Source organism: Oryctolagus cuniculus, chromosome 7 (assembly GCF_051225735.1).
Source record: "Oryctolagus cuniculus isolate XC-2025 breed Fujian yellow rabbit chromosome 7, ASM5122573v1, whole genome shotgun sequence".
Lineage (NCBI taxonomy): Eukaryota > Metazoa > Chordata > Mammalia > Lagomorpha > Leporidae > Oryctolagus > Oryctolagus cuniculus.
Genome location: NC_142873.1, coordinates 164,402,204 through 164,425,298, shown reverse-complemented (window position 1 = coordinate 164,425,298; position 23,095 = coordinate 164,402,204). Strand labels below are relative to the sequence as shown.

Here is a 23,095-nt window from a genome sequence, read left to right as displayed (position 1 = left end):
ACAGGGCAGTGTGGACGGAGCAGTGTAGACAGGGCAGTGTAGACAGTGTAGACAGTGTAGACAGGGCAGTGTAGACAGTGTAGACAGGGCAGTGTGGACGGAGCAGTGTAGACAGGGCAGGCACTGTGGTGACGTCTAGACCACAGCCCCTTCTGGCTCTCTGCCTTTCTGCTCCAGGGTCCCCGGTGTTGGGGCTGGGACAGGTGTGTCCCTGGAGCTCCGCCCACCCAAGGTGGAGTGGGCGGTGGCCTGGGGGGCAGCACCACCCTCCTGCCTCCTTCACACGGGGAGTCTTTGCGGGTTGGGTGCTTCCTGAAGCCCCCACGTGCACATCAGAGCCCACTTGCTAAGGGGCTGGGTGAGGGGTCCCCCGGGCCCCCCGGGGCAGTGACACCCCCTGAAGACAGCGGAGACAGCCCGAGGCCGCAAGCCCTGTGCCGTCTGCCCGAGCGAGGGTCCCAGGCAGGGCCCCTGCGGGGGTCTCCCAGGGGCAGGGAGGGCCCGGTGGCCAGCGGCACTCCCGTCCCTCCTCAGAGCCCAGCCTCGGCAGGGCAGCGGCCTGGGAGCTCCGGCTCCAGGCCGTGATGTGTCTCCGGGGCGTCTTAACCCGTCCTCACGCGCGCGGTAAAGCCGCGGGAGCAAGGACGCCCTCGCCGCGTGGGCAGTGACCGGGAGCCGCGCTGCTGACGGCGGAGCTTCTGTCCGTAACCGCCCGCGCGTCCCACCGGGCTGGGCGGGGCCTGCACGGCGGCAAGGTGACCGCCTGGGAGTGGGCTCCAGGCTCCGGCGGACACCATGCCCAGGGCGGCAGGCCCTGCCCTCTGAGCCCCTTCCCCTGCCACCCCGCAGGCTGCCGGGAAACCAGGGCTCACCCAGGGTGAGCAGGGCCACCTGCTGACCCTCTCCCCGGGCAGCCGATGGGCGGGAAGAGGGCATGGGCCCCAGGAGCCCCCGATCTCCGCAGTGGGGGAGCTGCTGGCCGTGCAGACGGGACTTCCCTGTGGTCCAAGGCTCTTTTTGTCTCAAGTCAGAGGAACCCAGCAAGAAACGGCTTCAGCCGAAAGGGGGCGGGGGCCAGGGAGGGTGGGGGCGGGGGCCAGGGAGGGCAGGGGTGGGGGCGGGGGAAGGGGCCAGGGAGGGCAGGGGCTGGGCCAGGGGAGGGCAGGGGTAGGGGCAGGGGCAGGGGCCAGGGAGGGCAGGGGCTGGGCCAGGGGAGGGCAGGGGTAGGGGCAGGGGTGGGGGCAGGGGAGGGTGGGGGCGGGGGCCAGGGAGGGCAGGGGTGGGGGCGGGGGAAGGGGCCAGGGAGGGCAGGGCAGGGGAGGACAGGGTGGGGGCGGGGGCAGGGGCCAGGGAGGGCAGGGGCTGGGCCAGGGGAGGGCAGGGGTGGGGGCAGGGGCAGGGGCCAGGGAGGGCAGGGGCTGGGCCAGGGGAGGGCAGGGGTAGGGGCAGGGGTGGGGGCAGGGGTGGGGGCAGGGGAGGGCAGGGGTGGGGCAGGGGAGGGCAGGGGTGGGGCCAGGGGCTGGGGCCACCTGGACTGAGGCCGAGGTTTGCTCAGCGCGCGAGTTCTCCACACCCAGACCACAGACTGACCGCCCAGGGCTCCCACGCCAGCCAGCCCACCTGCTGGTCTCCTATCTCAGACGTGAGCCCAAGTCGGCAGCGTCCATGCCCAGGCCTGCCCAGTGCTCTCCGCCTGACGCTGGCACTGCCCTTACTGGACGTGATGTGTGGGCCCCTGGCCCTCTGCCTGCCTCCGCAGGGCAGCCAGGCCCCGCTTGCTGTCGGTGCCGCGGGTCACGTGGAGAAACGTCCAGCCCGGCCCCCCTCCGTGGGCGCGCCGCCCGCCGGCCCCTCCCCAGCTGCCGCTGTGGCCCGGCTCCTGGGGCCAGCACCCAGCAGCTTCTACACAGGCCCAGGCTGCTGTCCCCGCCACCCCCGTGTAGACCTAGGGCAGAGCACCTGTGAGGTGGGGTCCGGCCAGGAAGTGTCCAGAAAGCTGACCGAGCTTGGCCCTCCCGCGCGCGGGGCACTGGGGCCTCAGGGAAGGCGTGGCCAGAGAGGGGCCCAGCCCGTGTCAGCCGTAGCCTTGCAGGACCACCCCGGCCGGGAGCCACATCGGGCTCAGTGCACGGCTCCCCGTGAAGACCCGTGAAGACCCGGGTCCCCAAGGCATGGCCTGTGCCCTGCACCCCAACACCAGGGTCCTGCTTGGTCTGCTCAGCGTCCCAGGTCCCGGGTGTGGCCTGGCCACTTCCCGGCGACGTAACCCCACTCGGCTTCCTGCAGACACGGGCCTTGGAGTGTCCCCTGCACCCCAAACCCTGGGTCCGCTCCTCTACCCGGCTACTCCATCCCCCTCCCCGCCACAGGAGCCCCTCCAGGGGTCCCTCTTGAATCCCCCTGCGGGCTGCTCCAGGGCCGCCGTCTGGGGCCCTGGGTGCCACCATTTGCAGCTGGGACGAGCTGTGCCAGCCCCTGGCCTCGCCCTGCCGTCTCTTGGACCCTCCCTGCCTGCTCGGGGCGTCCAGCGGCTTCTGCCTGTGTCCTGAGCACAAGTGGGCGCCTACAACCTCCAGCCGGGCCTGGGCGGTGGCTGGACCCCTGCGGAGCCGCGGCCCACTGCTGGGGTCTCCCCTCCCTGCCCACCCGTCCCAGCGCCAGGCAGGCCCCGTCCTGTCACCGAGGACTCCCTGGGGCACCTGTGCGTCCTGCTGGCCCCCTCCCTGGGACACTGCCCTCCCTGTCCACCAGCTGTGCACCTGCTGCCGTCAGGGTGGCTGCAAGGAAGGGGCTAAGGGCTGAGGTCAGAGCCACGGAGACAGTGGGGAGAGAGGGGCCTCCACACCCTGGGTCCACTCCCTGGACGGCTAGGGAGCTGGGGCAGAGGCCCCACGGTCGCAGATGACCGCCTCCCTGGGTCAGCGACTCCCTGCCGGGGGGCTCCAGGGTCACAGACGGTCCTCTAACTCTGGGCTCCAAAGGTCCCCAGGGACACCCCGGAGCCGTGGGCACCGCCGTCCCCTGCTGGGAGGGGCTCCGTTGGCCGCCGGGGGCCACTGCGGCCACGCTGGGTGCATGTCCAGCGTGGGCCACCTCCCCAGCCAGGCCGACCGGGCAGCAGGGCTCGGGGGCCTGAGACATGGCTCCCTCCCTCTTGGGGGGGGGTGGTTTCCCACTTCAGCACCCGCGGCCCGGGGGAGGGGCTGGGCTGTGCCCGCTCCGAGTGGAAGACGGCCGTTAATTACCATTTTACAGCGACTCAATTAGGCTCCCTATTGACCTGTGTAGGGCACGGAGACAGCAGGCAGGGACGCAGGCGGGACGCAGGGACCTCGTGGGGGCGGGGACACGGTCAGGAGGCGCGGGCACCAGGCAGAGTCAAAATCGCTGTCTCCTTCCAGTGAACTCCAAACGGCCGAGCGTTATTGGCCCTCGGGGGGCTGTGTGCCCGTTTGGAGGTGACCAGACACAGTGCATTAGTCTTTAAGAGTGGACTGCGTGGCCACGCCGCCGGGGCGGGGCGCAGGCATCACGGTGACCCAGGGCCGTGCAGGGCCAGGCGGGCGTCCCCAGGCCTCGGGGCCCCCGGGCAGCTGGGCCGCCCCTCCTGGGGGCGCTGTCCCCCGCAGCCATGCCCCGCCCAGGTCTCCAGGTGTGGCCCCCGGGCATGGAAGCCCCCGCAGAGCCAGGTCCTGCTCTCCCTGTGGGTTCCGCCCATTCTGTCACCCGGGGACACCGCTCCAGTGGGCGCCCTGCTGCTCTGAGGACGCGGCCTGCGCCCCCGGGGTGGACGTGCAGGACGGGCTTCTCGCCGAGGGGGCTGGCGGGGCTGGGCCTGTGTGCGCCACAGCCTCCTCGCCGCCCCCACCCCACGGCCCGCGCCAGGCTGGCTGTGCTCAGCCCTAAGGGCCGGCCCCCGCAGCAGAAGTTCACCGTGTGCGCAACACGGCGCCTCTCCCGGCACCCGCACCCTGCGCGCCGGGCCCAGGCCGGGTTTGCTTTTGTCCGGAGGTGGTCACTTCCAGAGTGACCGCACAGCCGGTGGGCAGCGAGGTGCCCGAGCCTGCTCTGTCCCCTGCGCCAGGCTCCCGGGGTCATGGTGGCTCAGGGACCCCAGGCAGACACGGTCCGTGGCCACGACTGCGACCCACCTGTGGAGGAGCCGGGGCCAGTGAGGGCAGGGCCCGGCACTGGCCCAGCCCCAGGCCACGCCTTCCCTAGCTGCAGGGAGACCCCACTCCTGTCCTCAGGCCCCACCCCCAGGCGGGGCTGACCCGCAGGTCTGCTTCTGCCCCTCCCCACCGCCAGCCCACCCGCTTGCCCAGCTCTGCACCTGCCCGCGGCCCGACCCCAGGGGCTCCCTGCGGTCCCCTCAGTGCCTGGAGGCCGCTCTGCTGGACGGCAGCCCAGGGTCCCGGCAGCCGCCTCCTGCCTGCTCCGAGCTCTCTCCTCCCCAAGCGCCGTCTGGGTCACAAGGCCCACAGCTGGGCCCGACAGCCCTGAGCCCTGCTCACTGAGCCAAGGACACCCTGACCACCGGCTGTGGTCTGGGGCCCCGGGCGGTGGCCGCTGATGGACAGACCAGGACGGAAGGCATGGGGGTGACAACAGGGACTCTGGGGCCCATGGGAGCCGTGACTGAGAGGCCCCGGGTGAGGCCAGCAGTCCCCAGGGAGGTAGCATGGACCCCTGGCCGAGGGCCACATGGAGGCCGAGGGCCACATGGAGGCCGAGGGCCGGAGCTGCCAGCAATGCCTGTTTGCTTCACTGTCCACCGTCAGTGTCCGAGCACAGGGCAGCCCCGGTGCAGGGCCGGCAGGGCAGGGAGGACGGCGCTGCAGCGCCCTGGCCGCAGCCACCCGGGGCTGTCCTCCCTGCTGTGCCCACGGACACAGAGCCCGTGCCCGGTCGGTCCTCCGCTGAGTGGTCCTAGCCGCTTCTTTCTCCTCATCTACGCCGGCCTCTGCAGCTTTGGCGACAGGTGGACGGAGCCACCAAGGCCGAGCCCGGGGAGGCGAGCGTGGACCTCCAGGCCACGGCTTCCCATCTAGTATGTGGGCCGGGACGTGGCCTCCCGCCTCGGGGGGGCTGGCCGGGAGCACTGGCCCCGGGCATGGCTGTGGCCTCTGAAAGGGGTCTTGCCCTGTCCCACAGAGCCCCCCTTCTCCCCATGGGAGAACTGCTGCCCCCAAGGGCTGTGTGCAGCGTGCAGGGTGGGGGGCCGGCGCAGGCCCCGGGGGAGGGACTCCTGGCCCTTGGGCTCCATGGGAGCCCCGAGGGCAACGGCCCCTCCCCAGCGTTCAGACAGGGCAGACAGGACGGTCAGCAGCCGAATCCTCTTAGAGGTGGGGGAGGGGAGTTCTTTCTTTTCCTTTAAACTTGACCCCAATGGGGGCCGGCGCTGTGGCTTAGTGGGTAAAGCTGCCACCTGCACTGCCGGCATCCCAGCTGGGTGCAAGTTCGAGTCCCGGCTGCTCCACTTCCAATCCAGCTCTGCTGTGGCCTGGGAGAGCAGTGGGAGATGGCCCAAGTCCTTGAGCCCCTGCACCCACGTGGGAGACCCGGAAGAAACTCCCGGCTCCTGGCTTTAGATCGGCGCAGCTCCGGCCATTGCAGCCATTTGGGGAGTGAGCCAGTGGATGGACGACCTCCCCCCCTCCCCGTGACTCAAGTAAATAAATCAATCTTTAAAATACATTGATCCCAATTTTCAGAGCAGCTGCAGAAGACCCCACCCCAGCCCGAGTTTGTCTCCCACAACAGGGGCACTGTCCACCCGCATGGGCACCGCACAGCTGTCCATCAGGGCCCCTGCACCAGACCCTCCAGGCTCCGGGCCCCAGCAGCGCCCCTCGGCGGAGAGATCCGGCCGGGCTCACGGCGCCCCCTCCTCCCTGACAGCCCGGAAGCTTCCTGGCCGTCTCCCTGCCGCCTCTGCCGGCTCCGGGCCAGGTCCGCGGGGGGCCGTCCATGCCGGGGTCAGACTGGCACGGGCAGACGCAGAGGCCAAGCCTCCCTGTGTGCTGCTCCGGCCCGGCCTAGGAGGGTGGTGCCCGCCCCTCTCCCGTGGGCTCACTCGGCCCCGCGTGCAGAGAACCCAGGTGGGGGCACCACAAGGGTACGGAAGGCGTCCTGCCCTGAGCCCTGGGCTCTGCACCCCTGCCTTGGCCCTAGCCTCACGCTGACCCTGTCCCAGGTCACAGCCTCACCCCTGCCCTGCACAGACCCTGTCCCAGGTCACAGCCTCATTCCTGCACAGACCCCGTCTCAGGTCACAGCCTCACCCCAGCCCTGCACTGACCCCATCCCAGGTCACAGCCTCACCCCTGCACTGACCCCACCCCAGGTCACAGCCTCACCCCTGCATTGACCCCATCCCAGGTCACGGCCTCACCCCTGCACTGACCCCGTCTCAGGTCACAGCCTCACCCAAGCCCTGCACTGACCCCATTCCAGGTCACAGCCTCACCCCTGCACAGACCCAGTTCCAGGTCATAGCCTCACCCCCCAGCCCTGCACTGGTCTTGTCCCAGGTCATGGCCTCACCCCAGCTCTGCACAGACCCTGTCCCAGGTCACAGCCTCACCCCTGCCCTGACCCCACCCCAGGTCACAGCCTCACCCCTGCACTGACCCCATCCTAGGTCACAGCCTCACCCCTGCACAGACCCCATCCCAGGTCACAGCCTCACCCCAGCCCTGCACTGACCTTGTCCCAGGTCATGGCCTCACCCCTGCACTGACCCCATCCTAGGTCACAGCCTCACCCCTGCACAGACCCTGTCCCAGGTCACAGCCTCACCCCAGCCCTGCACTGACCCGTCCTGCACGGGGCCCAGGCCCAGTCTCGGCAGGATCTCGGTCCCTATCTGGGGGCTCCCTTTGGATTCACTGCACAAATGTCCCTGTGACCACGCGGCCGCTCTCACCCACTCAGCCGTGCGGCCCCAGGAGCCCCCTGGCTCCCGTCACCCTCCGCCTTGGTCTGGAAGGTCGCCTTGGGCGGACTCCTCGTGATGTCCTCAGCACGGGGTGGGGGGGGGGCGGCCGCACAGCCAGGGCGGGGGCGCTGGGGGGAGGGCCCCGGCCGTCACCAGCACCTGCCTTGTGGCTCTGGGCGCAGCGTGCGGGGCCGGGCAGACGCCCCGCTGCCAGCGCGGAGAGGGCTGTGTGGGCGTCCGTCACACAGGCTCAGAGACTAAGTATAGAGCTTGTGAATGCAGTCAGCACTCTGCTGCTGAGACGTGCGCTGTGACGTGACCAGAGCGGCCGGCGAGGGTCCAGGCCTGGGGACGGCCTCCCCCAGGAGCAAGGCTGAGCAGGGACACCGCCTCGGGCGGGGGACGCACTCCCTCTGTGTGTCTCGTCCCTGCACCGCCGGCCGATCCGCAGCGAGGGGCCCGGGTCCTGCTGGGCCAGCAGGCCGAGGCCTCACCCCGTGCCCCTGCAGCTCCCCCCGGGAGGCCCCAGAGGCCTGGACCGAGGCAGGGTCCACTCTCGCCACACCTGGGCCACTGCGTCCGTCTCTCTCTCTCTCTTTAGGATTTTTTTTCTTTTTCTTGAAAGGCAGAGTTACTGAGAGAGAGAGAGAGAGAGAGAGAGAGAGAGAGAGAGAGAGAGAAAGAGATCTTCCATCCACTGCGTCACTCCCCAAATGGCCACAATGGCCAGGGCTGGGCCCGGCCGAAGCCAGGAGCCCTGAACTCCATCCGGGTCTCCCACGTGGGTGCAGGGGCCCAGGCACTTTCTCCCGCTGCCTTCCCAGGTGCATCAGCAGGGAGCTGGACGGGAAGTGGGGCAGCCGGGGTGGGGGGCTGGCGGCAGCGCAGGCCACGCCCCACGTCCCTGGCCAGGTTTCCATGGAGCCCCCTCGCTGGGCTGTCTCCCCAGGTGGACGGTGTTCTCACGCAGAAATCCAAGAATTGCCCTCCGAGGCTTCCTGAACCTGCCCTCGAACCTAGGTGGGGGCAGGGCGGGGGTGGGGATGCAGCCCGGCCCCTCCCACAGTCCCCGCTGGGCGTGGCCAACTGGGCGTCCACTCCGCGGGAGGCACAGGCCCCACCACGCCCTGCACAGGAGGCTCCTGGCCTGACCTGGGCGTCCCCTGCCCCATGCTCCTGGCCTCCCAGCCCCCCCAGCTCAGTGTCACTGAGGGGACGGGGAGACCCCGGCTGTCGGTCCTGGCCAGCGCCCGTGAGGGCCCCAAACCCACGTGTGCCTGAGGCTGCCGGGGGGACCCTGGCCACCGACCCTCCGCCACTGGCGGTGGCAGGGACCAGACCGGAAGGCGCCGGTTCCCAAGAACCTGAAGCCAGCGGACCAGCTCCCCAGCCCCAGCACCCCGCTTCTGAGTCGCTCCAGAATATTCCGCAGCAGATGTCCCCTGCCTGGCCTTGGGGCGGAGGAGGCGGCTGGGGGCTGCGCTCCAGCACCCGTGGCCACAGCTCCCCGAACAAACAGGGCCAGCCAGGGACCCGGGTGTGGCCGCAGCGGGGACAGCAGGAGCCATCTCCAGGCTGACCACAGGCCTTGTCGCACCCAGGTCGCCCCTGGCTCACCGCAGACGGCACCGGAGCTGCCCGGTGTGACCTGCGCCCCGGCCGGAGCCACGCGTGGGCGGCGGACTTGCGAGTGAGAGACTGGGGCTGCCCGGCCTCCAGCCCCCGCCGGCCTGGCCCTGCACCGCGTCCCGGTCTGTGACTGCACTCACCGGGTGGCCCGTCCAGGGTGTCCTGCTGGCTGTGGAAAGCCCCCAAGTCTGGCGCTGGTTCCGGGTCTCCCTGGGCGGGGACAGCGTCACCTCCGGCGGCCTCTGCGGCGGCTCTGGGCCCCGGCCCCCGTGACTGGGAGCAGGTCAGAGGGTAGGAGATGCACTGGAAGCCCCTGGAAGCAAACAGTGGGCTGGGGCTGGAGGGGCCGAGGTGGTCCTGGCCCGGCTTGGGACCCGGGGCGCCACGGTCAGCACTCGGCCACTCCTGCTGCGACAGAAGGGGCACCCAGATGTCCCTGCGGCTACAACAGTGTCACTCCGTGCTGTGCTGGCCAGGAGCACTGCCCCCGAGTCCGCCCCAAATCTGCGGCCGTGGGCTCGGGGCTCCCCACGGCCGGGCCTGCGTCGCTTCGCAGCCCTGACCATGGCGGTGGAGGTGCTGCTGACCGCTGACCGCCTCGCGCCTCACCCTGCCTGGGGGCCTGCTGTGCTGGGCCCCCTGGCCGGAGCGCCCGAGGACCGTAGCTGGGCTCTGGGGGTTCCGGCCAGGGTTTGGGGGACACAGGGCTCCTCCTGGGGACTTGGCAGAGCCCGGAACCGAGAGGGGAGGGGCGTTCCCAGGGAAGCCGCTCAGCCTGACCAGGACCGTGCCCGGGGCCTTTGGGAGAGAAACAGGAAACTGGGCAATGCAGCCTCCATGAGCCCAGCACCCGGTGCCCGCGCGGCTCCCCTGGCGGGCGGTGGGGTGGGGCGGGGCGGGGCGGAGTGGACACGAGGGCCACGGCGGGGCAGGCCCAGGAGGAGCCCCTGCAGGTCCAGGACAGGCCGCTCAGCCTCTGCCCATGGCGAGAGTGACCGCGACCTGGGAGAAGCTGGGGCTTGGACACAGCGCACGCCGGGTTCCGGAGCTGAGGCAGTCCCTCGGGGACACCTGGGCAGGAGGGGATGGTGGGCTGCGCGCCGGCCCTGCCCCGTCCCTGTGGGCGGCACGGCCGTGGACCCCTTGGAGGAAGGTGTCTGGCCCACGTCTCGTCCCCCGCCCTGGTCCGGGGTCGCCGGCACTCACAGCGGGGTCTGCATGGGCGTCTCCGGGTGGCGTTCGCTGTCCACTTTGAAGAAGCTGACCTCGGAGAAGGCTGGGAGCTGCACGTACCTCACACCGGCCGACACGCTCAGGAGCCGTCCACTCTCGCCTCGGGGAGGGAAGAGGAGCGGGCGTCAGGCCCGAGGCCGCGGGCAGGGGTCCCACCAGGGCAGCAGCTCTGGGCGGAGGGCAGGGCGTCTTCTGCACTGGGCGTGACCCCGTGACCCCTCCTAACCAGGGGTGCAGAGACCCCGGCTGGGGCCCCTCGGCTCCCTGCCGAGCCCTGCAGAGGCCCATGCACCCCCACCCGACACCTCTGCCCCCCACAGCTCAGTCCTGGATCCCGGGCCTCCGACTGTGGGTCGCGGGGCACCCGGCTCTCCTGCCGGACAGTCCCCGGGTCTCCCGTGCTGCTGGTCGTCTTGGGCCCTGGGGACCCGCAGGCTGCAGGCAGGGCCCCCGAGTCACCGCGCCCAGCAGAGGCCCCAACAGACAGGAGTGCTGGGCAGCAGGTGGGGCGTGGTGTGGGCACGGCGGGGCAGGCAGGACGCAGCAGGGGGGCGACTCGGCCCCCCCCAGGACCGGGCTTTCGGACTCGCAAGGGACTGTGTGGGCCGAGGACATTCGGACGGAGGCCCCGTGTGGCTCCCACGTGAGGGTCCCTGGAGAGGTCACCTGAAGCCCGGGGCTTCCTCCTGACGCCCCCCAGGGAGCACCGGGCTCCACGCCTGCAGCAGACAGGGCTCCAGGGCCTGTTGGCATGGACTCCGGGGGGCCAGAGGGTGGCGGAGGCCGAGAGGGAGCCGAGGCTGGGAGGAGGGGCTCTGAGCCGGGACAGAAAGGGGCCACGCTCGGGCTGTAGGAGGCAGCGTGGGGCCCACGTGGTGCAGCCGGGGAAGCCGCCATTTGCAGCGCCAGCCTCGGATACAGGAGCGCTGGTCAAGTCCTGGCTGCTCCACGTCCATCCGGCCCCCTGCTCACGGCCTGGGGAAGCAGGGGACGATGGCCCAGGTGCTTGGGGCCCTGCACCCACATCGAAGACCCAGATAAAGCTCCTGGCTCCCGGCTTCACACCGGCCCAGCCCTGGCCGTTGCGGCCACCTGGGGAGTGAGCCAGCAGATGGAAGACCTCCCTTTCTCTCTCTCTCTGCTTCTGTCTCTCTCTCTCCCTCTCTGTTGTTCTCCCTTTCAAATAAACAAATAAATAAAAATCTTAAAAACCAACAATGTGGCTCGTTGAGTTCTGAATCTGTTCAAGACACGGTGACTGGGCTGAGGCGCCCCCCTGGCGAGACAACGCACAGGCGGACAAGACGGAGAGACGGCGGCGGTGTCAGGTCACGGACGCCAGGCTCCTGAGACCGCGCGGACTCTGCAGCTGGCCTGCGGGGCGAGGTGCACAGTGTGACGGACGGAGGTGGAGCCCCGAACCCCCACGAGAGAAAGCGCTGTGGCTGGCGGTGCGGGGGACCAGGCATGGGCTGGGAGTGTGGAGGGACCAGGCATGGGCTGGGGGTACGGGGGGACTGGGCACAGGCTGGGGGTGTGGGGGGACTGGGCACGGGCTGGGGGCGTGGGGGACCAGGCATGGGCTGGGGGTGTGGGGGGACTGGACGCAGGCTGGGGGTGTGGGGGTACTGGGCATGGGCTGGGGGTGTGGGGGGACTGGACAAGGGCTGGGAGTGTGGGGGCACTGGGCACAGGCTGGCGTACAGGGGGGACTGGGCACGGGCTGGGGGTGTAGGGGGGGACTGGGCACGGGCTGGGGCTGGGGAGGCACTGGGCACGGGCTGGGGGTACGGGGGGACTGGGCACGGGCTGGGGGTGGGGGGCACTGGGCACGGGCTGGGGGTACAGGGGGGACTGGGCACGGGCTGGGGGTGGGAGGCACTGGGCACGGGCTGAGGGTACAGGGGGGACTGGGCACGGGCTGGGGGTGGGGGGCACTGGGCACGGGCTGGGGGTGGGGGGCACTGGGCACAGGCTGGGGGTACAGGGGAGACTGGGCACGGGCTGGGGGTGTGGGGGGCACTGGGCACTGCCTGGGGATATGGGGGCACTGGGCACGGGCTGGGGGTACAGGGGGGACTGGGCACGGGCTGGGGGTACAGGGGGGACTGGACACGGGCTGGGGGTGTGGGGGGACTAGGCACGGGCTGGGAGTGTGGGGGGCACTGGGCACGGGCTGGGGGTACAGGGGGGACTGGGCACGGGCTGGGAGTGTGGGGGGACCGGGCACGGGCTGGGTGTGCGGGGGGGACTGGGCACGGGCTGGGGTGCGGGGGACTGGGCATGGGCTGGGGGTGGGGGGCACTGGGCACGGGCTGGGGGTGCGGGGGTGACCGGGCACGAGCTGGGGGTGGGGGGCACTGGGCACAGGCTGGGGGTGCAGGGGCCCTCAGCAGCACAGGTGCAAGGGGAGAAAGCGAGGGAGTGGCCGTGGCAGTGGGGAGCCGGCCTCACACGTCCTCTGTGCCTGTCAGACGCCACAGACGTGACAAGAGCCCAACTCGCCCCAGAGCAAGGCCGAGGGCCGGCCCACACGCCTGCCAGGCGCCCGTCACAATGCTGACATCTGACGGACAGTACCGGGCAGGCGAGGGCGCAGGGGAGTGTGGCCGTGAGCAGGAGGCGCCTCAGTGAGCGTGGGGACCTCAGGGGCCGCGGCTCACAGGACGGCAGAGTCAGAGACGGTGGACAGAGGGCACAGCTGATGGCGCTGGGGCTGCCCCACACAGAGACCCGGAAGCAGCCACAGCCACGGCCCCCAACACCGAGCGCGGCCGGAGACGCCCGGCTTCTCTGGAGACTGTTCACCCACAGACGGAGGAGCTCCAGGACCAGAGCAGCGAGGAAGAGAAAGAAGCCACGTCGCGTGGCCTCAAACCAGCGGTGACGAGAAAAGCCCGAGGAAGGCTCCGGCGGAGCAGCAGGCCAGCTCGGGGGGCGCTGGGACCCCACGGCCCGCACGGGCTCCCGATCCAGCTCCCGGGACGCAGGTGCCCACAGGGCCCCTGGAAGCAGCTCCTGGCGTCTGGGGGCTGACGTGGATGGGGGCTGTCTGTCTGTCTCTGCCTCTCAAATAAATGCAAGTTCTTAAAAACACACCTCTCTATAAAAGGGACCGCTACAGCACACCACGCAGCGCCGGCAGGTCTGTCACCAGAAGCAGCGCAAACGCGGAGACGACGGGCGGGCGGGGGCTGTTGGGCGCCGCTGCCCACGCGGCATCAGAACACCCGGGGAAGTCCCAGCGCCTCTGCTTCTGCTGCTTTTCCTTAAGATTTATTTGTTTATTTGAAAGGCAGTTACAGAGAGAGAGGGAACGGCAGAGAGAGAGAGAGAGAGAGAGAGAGAGAGAGAGAGAGAAAGTAAGTCTTCCATCAGCTGGTTCACTCCCCAAATGGCCGCAATGGCCAGAGCTGGGCTGATCCGAACCTGGGAGCCAGGAGCTTCTTCCAGGTCTCCCATGCAGGTGCAGGGGCCCGAGGACCTGGGCCGTCCTCCACTGCTTTCCCGGCCACAGCAGGGAGCTGGATCGGAAGTGGAGCAGCCGGGACTGGAACTGGCGCCCACACGGGACGCCGGCGCTGCAGACAGCGGCTTCACCAGCTACGCCACAGCGTCAGCCCCAGCCTGGGAGGCAGCAGAGGTGGCCCAAGTGCTCGAGCCCCTGCCCTCACACAGGAGACCCAGGTGGAGCTCCTGGCTCCCGGTCAGCCTGGAGAGAGCGCTGTCCTGCGCCGGTCACTCACTAGAGGGCCACATGGCCAGCGCTGGGCCAGGCTGGAGTCCCCAAGTGTTTGGAAATCAAACAGCACACTTTCCTCTCCCTTTTAAAAAGTTTATTTATTTGAGCCGGCGCCGCGGCTCACTAGGCTAATCCTCCGCCTAGCGGCGCCGGCACACCGGGTTCTAGTCCCGGTCGGGGCGCCGGATTCTGTCCCGGTTGCCCCTCTTCCAGGCCAGCTCTCTGCTGTGGCCCGGGAGTGCAGTGGAGGATGGCCCAGGTGCTTGGGCCCTGCACCCCATGGGAGACCAGGAGAAGCACCTGGCTCCTGCCATCGGATCAGCGCGGTGCGCCGACCGCAGCGCGCCGGCCGCGGCCGCCATTGGAGGGTGAACCAACGGCAAAGGAAGACCTTTCTCTCTGTCTCTCTCTCTCACTGTCCACTCTGCCTGTCAAAAAAAAAAGTTTATTTGAAAGGGAGGGAAAGAGAGAGAGAGAGAGGGAGGGAGAGAGAGAGAGAGGGAGAGAGGGAGAGAGAGAGAGAGGGAGAGAGGGAGAGAGGGAGAGAGGGAGAGAGAGAGGGGAGAGAGAGAGAGAGAGAGAGAGAGAGAGGAGAGAGAAGAGAGAGAGGAGAGAGAGAAGAGAGAGAGGAGAGAGAGAAGAGAGAGAAGAGAGAGAGAGGGGGAGAGAGAGAGGAGAGAGAGAGAGAGGGAGAGAGAGGAGAGAGAAGAGAGAGAGGGAGAGAGAGGGAGAGAGAGAGAAGAGAGAGAGGGAGAGAGAGAGAAGAGAGAGAGGGAGAGAGAGAGGGAGAGAGAGAGAGAGAGAGAGGGAGAGAGAGAGAGAGAGAGAGGTAGAGAGAGAGAGAGAGAGAGAGAGTCCTCTGGGTCCCCCGGATCCCCGAGCGCCTGCGAAGCCGGGAGCCAGAGCTCCGTCCGGGACCGGTGCCTGAGCTGTGGCCGCTGCTGCCCCTTGTTTGGGAGTGCAGGTGGGGTGCAGGTGCAGGTGGAGTTGGAAGTCGACCCCAGGCACGGAAGCAGCAGCTTCCCGGCCCCTGACACGCACACCTCACGGAGCCCTGGGCGCGTCCACTTGCTGTGGCCCTTAGGACGCTGCCCGGGACGCCCATGCACAGGTCAGGCCGCCTGGGTTTCATTCCGGCTCTGCTTCGAGTCCAGCTTCCTGCTGCTGGGCGCCCCGGGGGCAGCAGGTGGCGGTCCCAGTGGTGGTTTCTTGCCAGCCACATGGGAGACCCAGAGGAAGCCCCCGGCTCCTGGCTTTGGGGCCCTGGCCCAGCCCTGGCTGCTGCAGCCGTCCACTGGGGAGTGGACCAGCAAACAGGAGATGGCTCTTCTTGGTCTCACTCTATGAGGTCAGCATTCCCTGCCCATCAAAACTGGACAAAGCCGGTTTTTGACACCAGCATCCTCCACACCAAGGTCATCGGGGAACAGCAGCTGGGACAAAGGGACACCAGCGCGCCAGAGATGTGGGCGGGACCCCAGCCCCACAGCACACTCCAGGGTGGACACAGGGCTGAAAACACCAAGTTCTTTTTTTTTTTTTTTTTGACAGGCAGAGTGGACAGTGAGAGAGAGAGAGACAGAGAGAAAGGTCTTCCTTTGCCGTTGGTTCACCCTCCAATGGCCGCCGCAGCCGGCGCGCCGCGCTGATCCGATGGCAGGAGCCAGGTGCTTCTCCTGGTCTCCCATGGGGTGCAGGGCCCAAGCACTTGGGCATCCTCCACTGCACTCCCGGGCCACAGCAGAGAGCTGGCCTGGAAGAGGGGCAACCGGGACAGAATCCGGAGCCCCGACCGGAACTAGAACCCGGTGTGCCGGCGCCACTAGGTGGAGGATTAGCCTAGTGAGCCGCGGCGCCGGCCATCACCAAGTTCTTAAGAGCAAGCCCAGTGCCGGCCTTCAGGGCCTGGGCGACAGCACCCGAAGTACAGCTGGGCTCCCGGACGCGGTGCTATGTGGGGGGCCGCTGGACAACATCTGGGCACCGCCAGCCGGGAGGGGACTTGTGACTCCCCAGGGACTGATAACGCCAAGCCACACAGGCAGCCAGTGTGTTGGGGCGGGGCGGGGCGGGGGGACGGTCACGTCGTCAGGGCCAGGCCACAGGAGGCCGCCCACGGCACGGCTGTGTGACGGGGACAGTGACAAGTGCTGGACGGGAGCCCCCAGCCCCTGAGAGGAGGCTCCGCAGGCAACACGAGCCCACGCGCAGAGAACCTCAGGGGTCAAAAACCAAAAGCAAAAACCTAGCAGCAAAGTCCAAGGATCTGAGGTCAGGACCCAAAGATCAAGGGAGGGGCCGGCGCTGCGGTGTGGGCGGAGCCAACGCCTGGATACCTGCGTCCCGCGTGGGAGGCCCGGGCCTGAGCTCCTGCACCCGGGGCAGCAGGTGGCTGCCCAGGTACTGGGGTCCTGGCACCCACGTGGGAGGCCGGGGTTGAAGTCCTGGCTTCGGCCTGGCCCAGACTTGGCCAACGCAGGATTTGGGGGGTGAACCTGAGGGTGGGAGAGATCCTTGTCTCTTTTCTTCCCAAATAAATAAAAACTAAAACACAAAGATGCGTCTTTAGAGAAAGGACGGACTTTGGGGTTTGACCTGATAGGAGCCAGGTGCCAGGGGCAAGGCTGGTGTCTCCCACAAAGGGGCCAGGACAGCTGGGCGCCCCACGAGAACACGGACGTGGGCTGCTATCTGACGTAGCCTAGAGCGAACCACGGATCTGTGGAAGGCTCGCCGAGGGGCGGTCGGCAGTGCCGGCGTCTGTGTGCGTGTCCTACGGGGAACGGGCTGGCGGCTGCCAGGCCCTGGATGGGGCCAGGCCGGGAGCAAGATCTCTCGAGGCCTCTTCCTGGAGCGACAGAGACCGCTGAGATGGACCCGTGTGCCAACGGCGGCCGAAATTGCCACAGGCTAATTCAGGTCCCCGGGCCGCTCGCGACAGCTCGGCCTGGCGCCTGGGCGCAGGGTCTGGGCCGACGGGGGCAGCTGAGGCCCTGCACAGCGGCCGCCGTGGCTCTGAGATGTGTGCCGATGCGGGTGAGCGTAGCACACACGCTTACACATGTGTGCACAGCGCTCCCCCACAGGTGCACAGCTACGTGTGCTCACACACACCTGCACCCCACACTCCCGGCCCCTCCCGCGGGGCTCCGGGTGTGAGGCCAGCTCAGGCGCCGCCGTCGGCAGCCCCGTGGGACACCTCTCCCGTTCTGAGCCCGGGCCCGGGGCCCCGGGTCTGCTTACTCTGGGCCACCTCCCCGCTGTCCTGCTGCAGCTGCACGGTCAGCGTGAAGGGACATCCTTGGGCCACCTCCATCACCTCTGGGCCCAGAATCACAATCCTCGCGGCTGGCGCTGGGGGAGGGCAGAGCAGGGCTTCAGGGTGTGGCGGGCGGCCACTGCCCTGCAGGACAGCCTGAGTGCTCGTTAGGAACCCAGCCTCCCCAGCCCCCGCAGTGCGCAGCAGAGCCCACCCAGCACCGGGGTCGGGACGAGTGACTCAGGTCCCGGCTGGACGAACTCTGGGGACCCCTCGCCCTGGAGAACGGGAGGCCAACGGGACACAGGGGTGGGACGGGGGCCTGCGGCAGTGGCTCCCAGCAAAAGCTGACTGGGAGGCCGCCGTGGCCACAGCACAGCATGGACACGGAGCTGAATGGAGGCCACGGGGGGCAACACAACCGTGACCACGGCCCCCCCCAGACGCTCAGGCCACAGGGCTGGGATGCAGCGGGCAGGCCCCGTGGCTGGAAGAACCTGTGGCTGGGAGACCCCCCGTGGCTGGGAGAACTCGTGGCAGGGAGACCCTGTGGCTGGGAGAACCTGTGGCAGGAAGGTCCCGTGGCTGGGAGGCCCCGTGGCTGGGAGACCCCATGACCGGGAGACCCCCCCGTGGCTGGGAGACCCCATGGCCGGGAGACCCCCCCCGTGGCTGGGAGATCCTGTGGCAGGAAGGTCCCATGGCTGGCAGGCCCCGTGGCCAGGAGACCCCATGACCAGGAGACCCCAGTGGTTGGGAGGCCCTGTGGCTGGGAGGCCCCCCATGGCAGGGAGGCCTGTGGCTGGGAGACCCCCCGTGGCTGGGAGAACTCGTGGCAGGGAGGCCCCGTAGCTGGCAGTGGACTGAGGTCTGACCTGGCCTCCATGTGCCCATTCTTTGGAAACCAGACCAGCCCCCGTCTTCTCCGAGGGGCGGGATTCTTGACTGCACTTGTCCCAGGTCCCCACCGCACCCTCGGTGACTTCTGGGACCAGGGCAGCCCACGCCACGCCCCACAGCCGAGCCGCATGCAGGCTGGCGACTCCTACCTGCCGGGTGGCCGTTGATCCACAGCCCATGGTAGACGGCCCCTGAGCAGTGGGCCAAGCTGCCCAGGCCACTGAACACGTCGTGGTGCCACTGCCCCTGCAGGGAGGAGGGCGTGGCCTCAGCAGTGGTTCTGCCAGACCCCGGTCCCCCCCACCCCTCCCCAGGGCCCGCTCCCCCGGAGCTGGAGAACCGCAGCCTGTGCGCTTCGCCAGGGACAAGGCACCGCACGCTCGCTCAGCACAGACGTGCACGCGTGTAGGGGCCGGGACCTGCGCCCTTCACTCGGATGCAAAGGCCCCAGCCCGCCTCCTCCCTGCCGAGCCTGGGGCGATGGAAGAGAGCAGGAAAACCGTTTCGTGGAAATCTGAGACCACGCGGGGCTTGGTGGGGAATGACTTCCGCTGCGAGGAAAATCAACTGAGGGCCCCCGGGCTCCAGCCAAGGGCAGCTGCACGCCGCCCTGCCCCCCACCTTTCCCAGAGGGACCCCACGGCCGGGAGCAGCTGAGGCCAGGCCCCTGGACACCTGCTGCAGACTTGGGAGGACGGGCAGCTCCAGAGGCAGAGCCCCTGCGGGGGGGGGGGGGAGGAGCCGGGGCGGGCGGGAGACTGCAGCCCTGGGGGGCTTGGGTGCTCCCGTGCCTGGGACGGAGCTCCGGGGAGGGGGCTGCCCGTGTGGTCACCCCGGTCCAGCAGAGACGCTGAGCCACACGCTGCCTGCATTCCCGGAGCACCCAGCGCTCGGCGGCCAGAGCCCGTGCCACCCAATCTGGGCCCTGGCGCCGGGCCACAAGCCCTGACTCACGTGAGCCTGCAGCTGGAGGGGTTCCGGTCCAGACTCGGCTCCAGAGCTCGCTGCTGCCCCAGAGACACCTGGCGTGACCGCGGGGCTGTGCCCTGCTTGGAGGCTCCGAGGCGCCCGCACCTGTGCACGGGGGCCCCGGCCTGCCTGGGCCCTGCCTCTTGAGCCACAGCGTCTGCTCCCAGCTGCTCCCCCGGGCTGGCCACCGTCCAGCTGTCCAGCGGCTGCCCGCTCTCCTGCACTACGTCCTCCCCGCTGCAGCCCCCGGCAGGTGACAGAGTGAGGGGCTCTGCAGGGCCCACAGCGCGACCGACACCCGGGTGGCCGGGGCCGCTGCTCTGTCCTCGCGGATCCAGGGGCCCGGCCCTCCAGGAAGGAGCCCACGCAAGCACTGTGGGGCGCCGGTGCGCACGGCTCTGGTCCGGCACCAGGTCGGTAGGAACGGACCCAAGGGAGCAACGTGACCAGCGTGACAGCCCCGGCTCCCTCGTCAATCAGCGTCGCACACCTGAGCCCAGGTGGTCTCGGTGGGTGGGCACTCGCCCCGTGTGTGAGCAGGTGCGTGGGAACACGCCGGAGGCCCTGCTGCCCACACCTGCCTTGGGGTTCACGAAAATGAGACTGAGTGGAACAGGGGACCGGGTGTCGGCGCCGCTCAGATGGGGCTGGCAGGGAGGGGACCTGCCTGGCCCAACCACGGCTGCAGCCACACCAGCGGCTCTGGGTGGTGCGGGGCAGGCCCTCCCCCTCCCCCTCCAGGCTGGCAGAGCCGCTCGCCCCCCGGGGGCCCCCGTGCCGTCCGTCCCCACCACAAGTAAGCTGGTCTGGCAAGGCCTGGTCCCTTCCTCGGCCCGGGGGTGCCTTCCGGTCCTGGGCAGCGCCTCTGCCGGCACCGCTGCTTGCTCTCGGGCCGCCTGCCCCAGAACCCGCCTCACGCCTGCCCCAGAACCCGCCTCACGCCTGCCCCAGAACCCGCCTCACGCCTGCCCCGGGCCCTGGCCTGGGTGAGGGAGCCTTTCCCTGAGCGGATGCCCCCCCAGTGAGATCCTGCCCTGCCCCCACCTGTCCCCACCACAGCTCTGCTGGGCGGACACGGCCAGACTCCCCACGGGCTGCCACCGGGCAGCCGGAGCACCCAAGTTCTCAGGCCTCTGTCACACGCACCCCTGGGGTCGCCGGCCCCACACCCCAGCCTGTACTCTGGGGACATGGAGGCTGCGCAGGGCCCGGACCCCTCGGCAGCATTCCTGCAGCCCCGGTGGGCGGCGGGGGGTGGGGCAGGGGCGCCCACAGGTGAGGGTGCCCATGAGGCTGCCACCTGCCCCGTGCCTGAGCAGGTGCACCGAACAGCAGGCTCCCCCGGGAAACGCGGCCAACGCCCGCGGAGCCGGGAGCCAGCGCAGCCCCACGGCGGGAGACGCCCGGACGTGCACACAGCACGCTTCTGAGCCGAGCACGGTGGCCTGCAGCGGCGTCCACGGCCCCGTCCGGCTCCTGCCAGACCCCTCCCCAAGGCGCACCACCAGGCTCCCCCTGAGGCTGAGCTGGGGGAGCAGAGACCCAGAGAGGCTGGCAGGGGCTGTTTCGGTGCCCGGTCCCCTTCCTGGGCTCGGGGTCCCGTCGCCTGGGGCGTCAACAGCTACCCACGTGGAAGACGCGGGAAGTGCGCCCTCGGCTGCCATGTGAGTGGGCGTGGCTCACGTCTGGTGCTCACGCCCATCAGGACGAGAGCAGAGGCCACGGAGCGACCGATGGCTTCCTGGCACCTCCACTCCCGGGTCCGGGCAGGAGGGAGCAGGTCGGGGGCCCCTGAGACCTGCACACCAGAGAGCCCGGAAGGAGGGAATTCGGCTCCTGGGGGAGGGGCAGCCTCGGGGGCCGGGCGGCACAGGCCTCAGCCTAGGAGGGAGCATGGCCGAGACGGCTTCAACGGTCACCTCCCTTCCGCCGGCGCCCCTTTCTTGCCCACTCTGAGTCGCCCTCTCGCCGCCTGGCAGCAGGCGGGACCACCAGCCCCCTCATTAACCAGGGGCCCGGCGACAGACTCTCGCACAGACAGGGGCGTGAAAACCGCGGCGGCCTCCCCCGGGCCGACAGACGCTCTGGCCTGTCCTCTGGGCCTCGGACGCCCTTCCCCGTCCAGCGTCCCACGGGGCTGGCTGGGAGAAGTTGCTCAGCCGGGCACTCCTGCAGGCCACAGCCCCAGAGCCAGGGCCCAGATGCAGGCGGGGGTACGGCCCACCCGAGCACACGGCCGGGGCTCCTGCCCAGCCGGGCGGCGGGCCCGAGTCACAGGGCCACGGGCAGCCAGCAGCGGACGCGGCTCACGGCCCCACAAAGGGCTCGTGTGGAACTCTGCGGCTCTGGCGCCAGCAGGAGGAGCCGTTCCAATCCGGGAAGCCGCTTCCCGTCAGCCCGCGGGGCAGGGGCTCAGCCCGGGGCATTTCCGTCTCCTCTGGCCAGGCCAGGCCCAGGCTCGGGCAGGCGGTCCGCGGGGCCGGGCTGCCCCCTGGTGGAGACCCGAGCCCGGTCCCACCCCGGCGCATTTTCTAGCGCTGCACAGCTCACGGTGACCAGCAGGCAGCCAGGGCCCGGACAGCTGCTGGTGCCGGGCTGGGGCTGGGACGAGGGCAGTGAGACAGACCCGCACGGAGCCCGGGCCGCTCCACACTGCTCTGTGCCGTCTCCCCTTCCCACAGGGCTGCGTGAGAACACACGTGGAGGGCGCAGGCCGGAGCCTGGCACCCAGGACTCCCGGTGTCGGGGGTGGCACGGGGGCTCTGTCCATGCCCGTCAGGCTGGAGGGTGGCCTGGGGTGGCAGACGGTTTGTGCCGGGGCTCAGCTGCAGGCCGTGTCCACGCGGGCTCCCACGGCCCACGCCCGAGCGCCTGGCCAGGGCTGTGCCGTCGGGAGCGGCCTGCTCGCACAAGCAGGGCACGGAGCGGGCGGCTGGGCTCTCTGCAGCCCTCAGCGCCCGGGGCGCCCTTGCCTGCCGTGCTCTGGGTGGGAGCTGGGCCCTAGGGGCAGCAGGTGCACTGCCCACGGTGGGCGCCAGGGGACGGCAGGAGGGAGGCTGGTGCCTTCCCAGTGCCCGGGCAGGCGGCCTGGGGCCTGTGCTGTCCGCTCCCAGGCTGGCCTCCCCTGGACCCCTGTGCCGTGCAGCTCCAACTCGGGAGGGGCTGCACCTCCGAGCCCCGAGGCCCCTCTGGTCACTGGAGGAACCGGGCCACCGGAAGAGCTGCTACGGCGACGGCAGCTCTCTCAGCACCGCCAGCACTGCGCTCCAGCAGGCCGAAGGGCTGGACCTGTCCCCTCTCCCTGTGAGGCCCCTGGACGCTGGGGGGACCCCCGCCCTGCCCAGTCTCTGCCGTGACCAACAGGTGCAGCGGCGCGGGGCCCCGGGTCCTGGTGGCTCCGCAGCAGCACAGGGGACGGCCTCTGCGTGGGGCCCGGAGCCCACAAGTCCACGCCGCAGAGCACGCGAGCCCCGGCGCCCACCCTCCCGTCTCCTGTGGCTGCGCCTCCTCGTCCCCTGCCCGGCTCTGTCGTCCTGGTGCCTGCACCGTGTGCTCCCACCTGCCCGGCTCCCGGCCGGGGACACAGGCCAGCAGGCAGGCGGCCTGCAAGGCGGACCCCAGGCCCGCATCCCCCCCACTCTGTAAGTGTTCAGACCACCAGGTGACCAAGAGCTCGCGGGGACGGAACAGGGAGCCCCTGGGAGCCCCGGGCACCGCCCACAGGCTCCTTCCCTGGGCCCGAGCCGCATCCCCACAGCCCTGCACTCAGCTCGGGGAGGTGGCAAGGTCGGGGTCCCGCGGGGAGGCACCGGCAGGGGCCTGGGAGCTAGGCAGCCCCGCTGAGCCTCAGCCTTCTCATCACCGAGTCTGGAGGAGACCAGAACACACCGCCCCGCCCAGGCCCCCGGAGAGGCCGCCCTCGGCACCGTCTCCCGGGGATGCCCGGCACGCGTGTCGGCCGGCTTGGGTTTTCTCTTGTGAACCCGCCGTTGGGACCGGGTCCGTCCCACCCCAGAGCTGATGGGGGCCGGAGCCCATCCCCGCCCCCATACAGCAGAGCGCGGACGCCGTGACGGTGGCCGTCCCTCCCTCGGGGACACTGCCGGCAAGGCCCCTCCCCGAGGGCGTCTCCAGTACCTCGTACGTAGAGCCGTCGGCACGGCACAGCACTCCGTGGCCCTGACGCCGGTCCTGCACCCAGTCACCGTCGTAGCTGTCGCCGCTCCTGAGGGGACGCGCACGGAGGCTGCACTCAGCCGGGCACCGGGGGGCGGTGCTGACTCAGACCCCTCCTCCGGCCGGCTCGGCACGCACCGCCGCGACCAGGCAGAAATAGGCCCTGAGCAGATGGCCCCGTGGGAGGGGACGGGCAGGGGCACCGCGCCCTCCCCACGCAGGCCCCGGGGAGCACCGCGCATCCTGT

General features: G+C 69.9%; 1 protein-coding gene across 2 annotated transcripts in view; it reads right to left on the bottom strand.

The window, feature by feature from the left end:
• LOC127488801 (MORN repeat-containing protein 1) overlaps nt 1-23,095 on the bottom strand; it is a 31,473-nt gene that overhangs the window by 7,336 nt on the left and 1,042 nt on the right. The window contains exons 3-7 of one of the 2 annotated variants that reach the window (XM_070077103.2): nt 22,810-22,897; nt 17,853-17,949; nt 16,788-16,898; nt 9,776-9,902; nt 8,710-8,882 (exon numbers count right to left, since the gene is read on the bottom strand). In XM_070077103.2, the coding sequence (XP_069933204.2) occupies nt 8,710-8,882; nt 9,776-9,902; nt 16,788-16,898; nt 17,853-17,949; nt 22,810-22,897 (596 nt within the window). The remainder of the gene's footprint in view (nt 1-8,709; nt 8,883-9,775; nt 9,903-16,787; nt 16,899-17,852; nt 17,950-22,809; nt 22,898-23,095) is intronic. The other variant, XM_089299361.1, reaches the window with a different exon arrangement.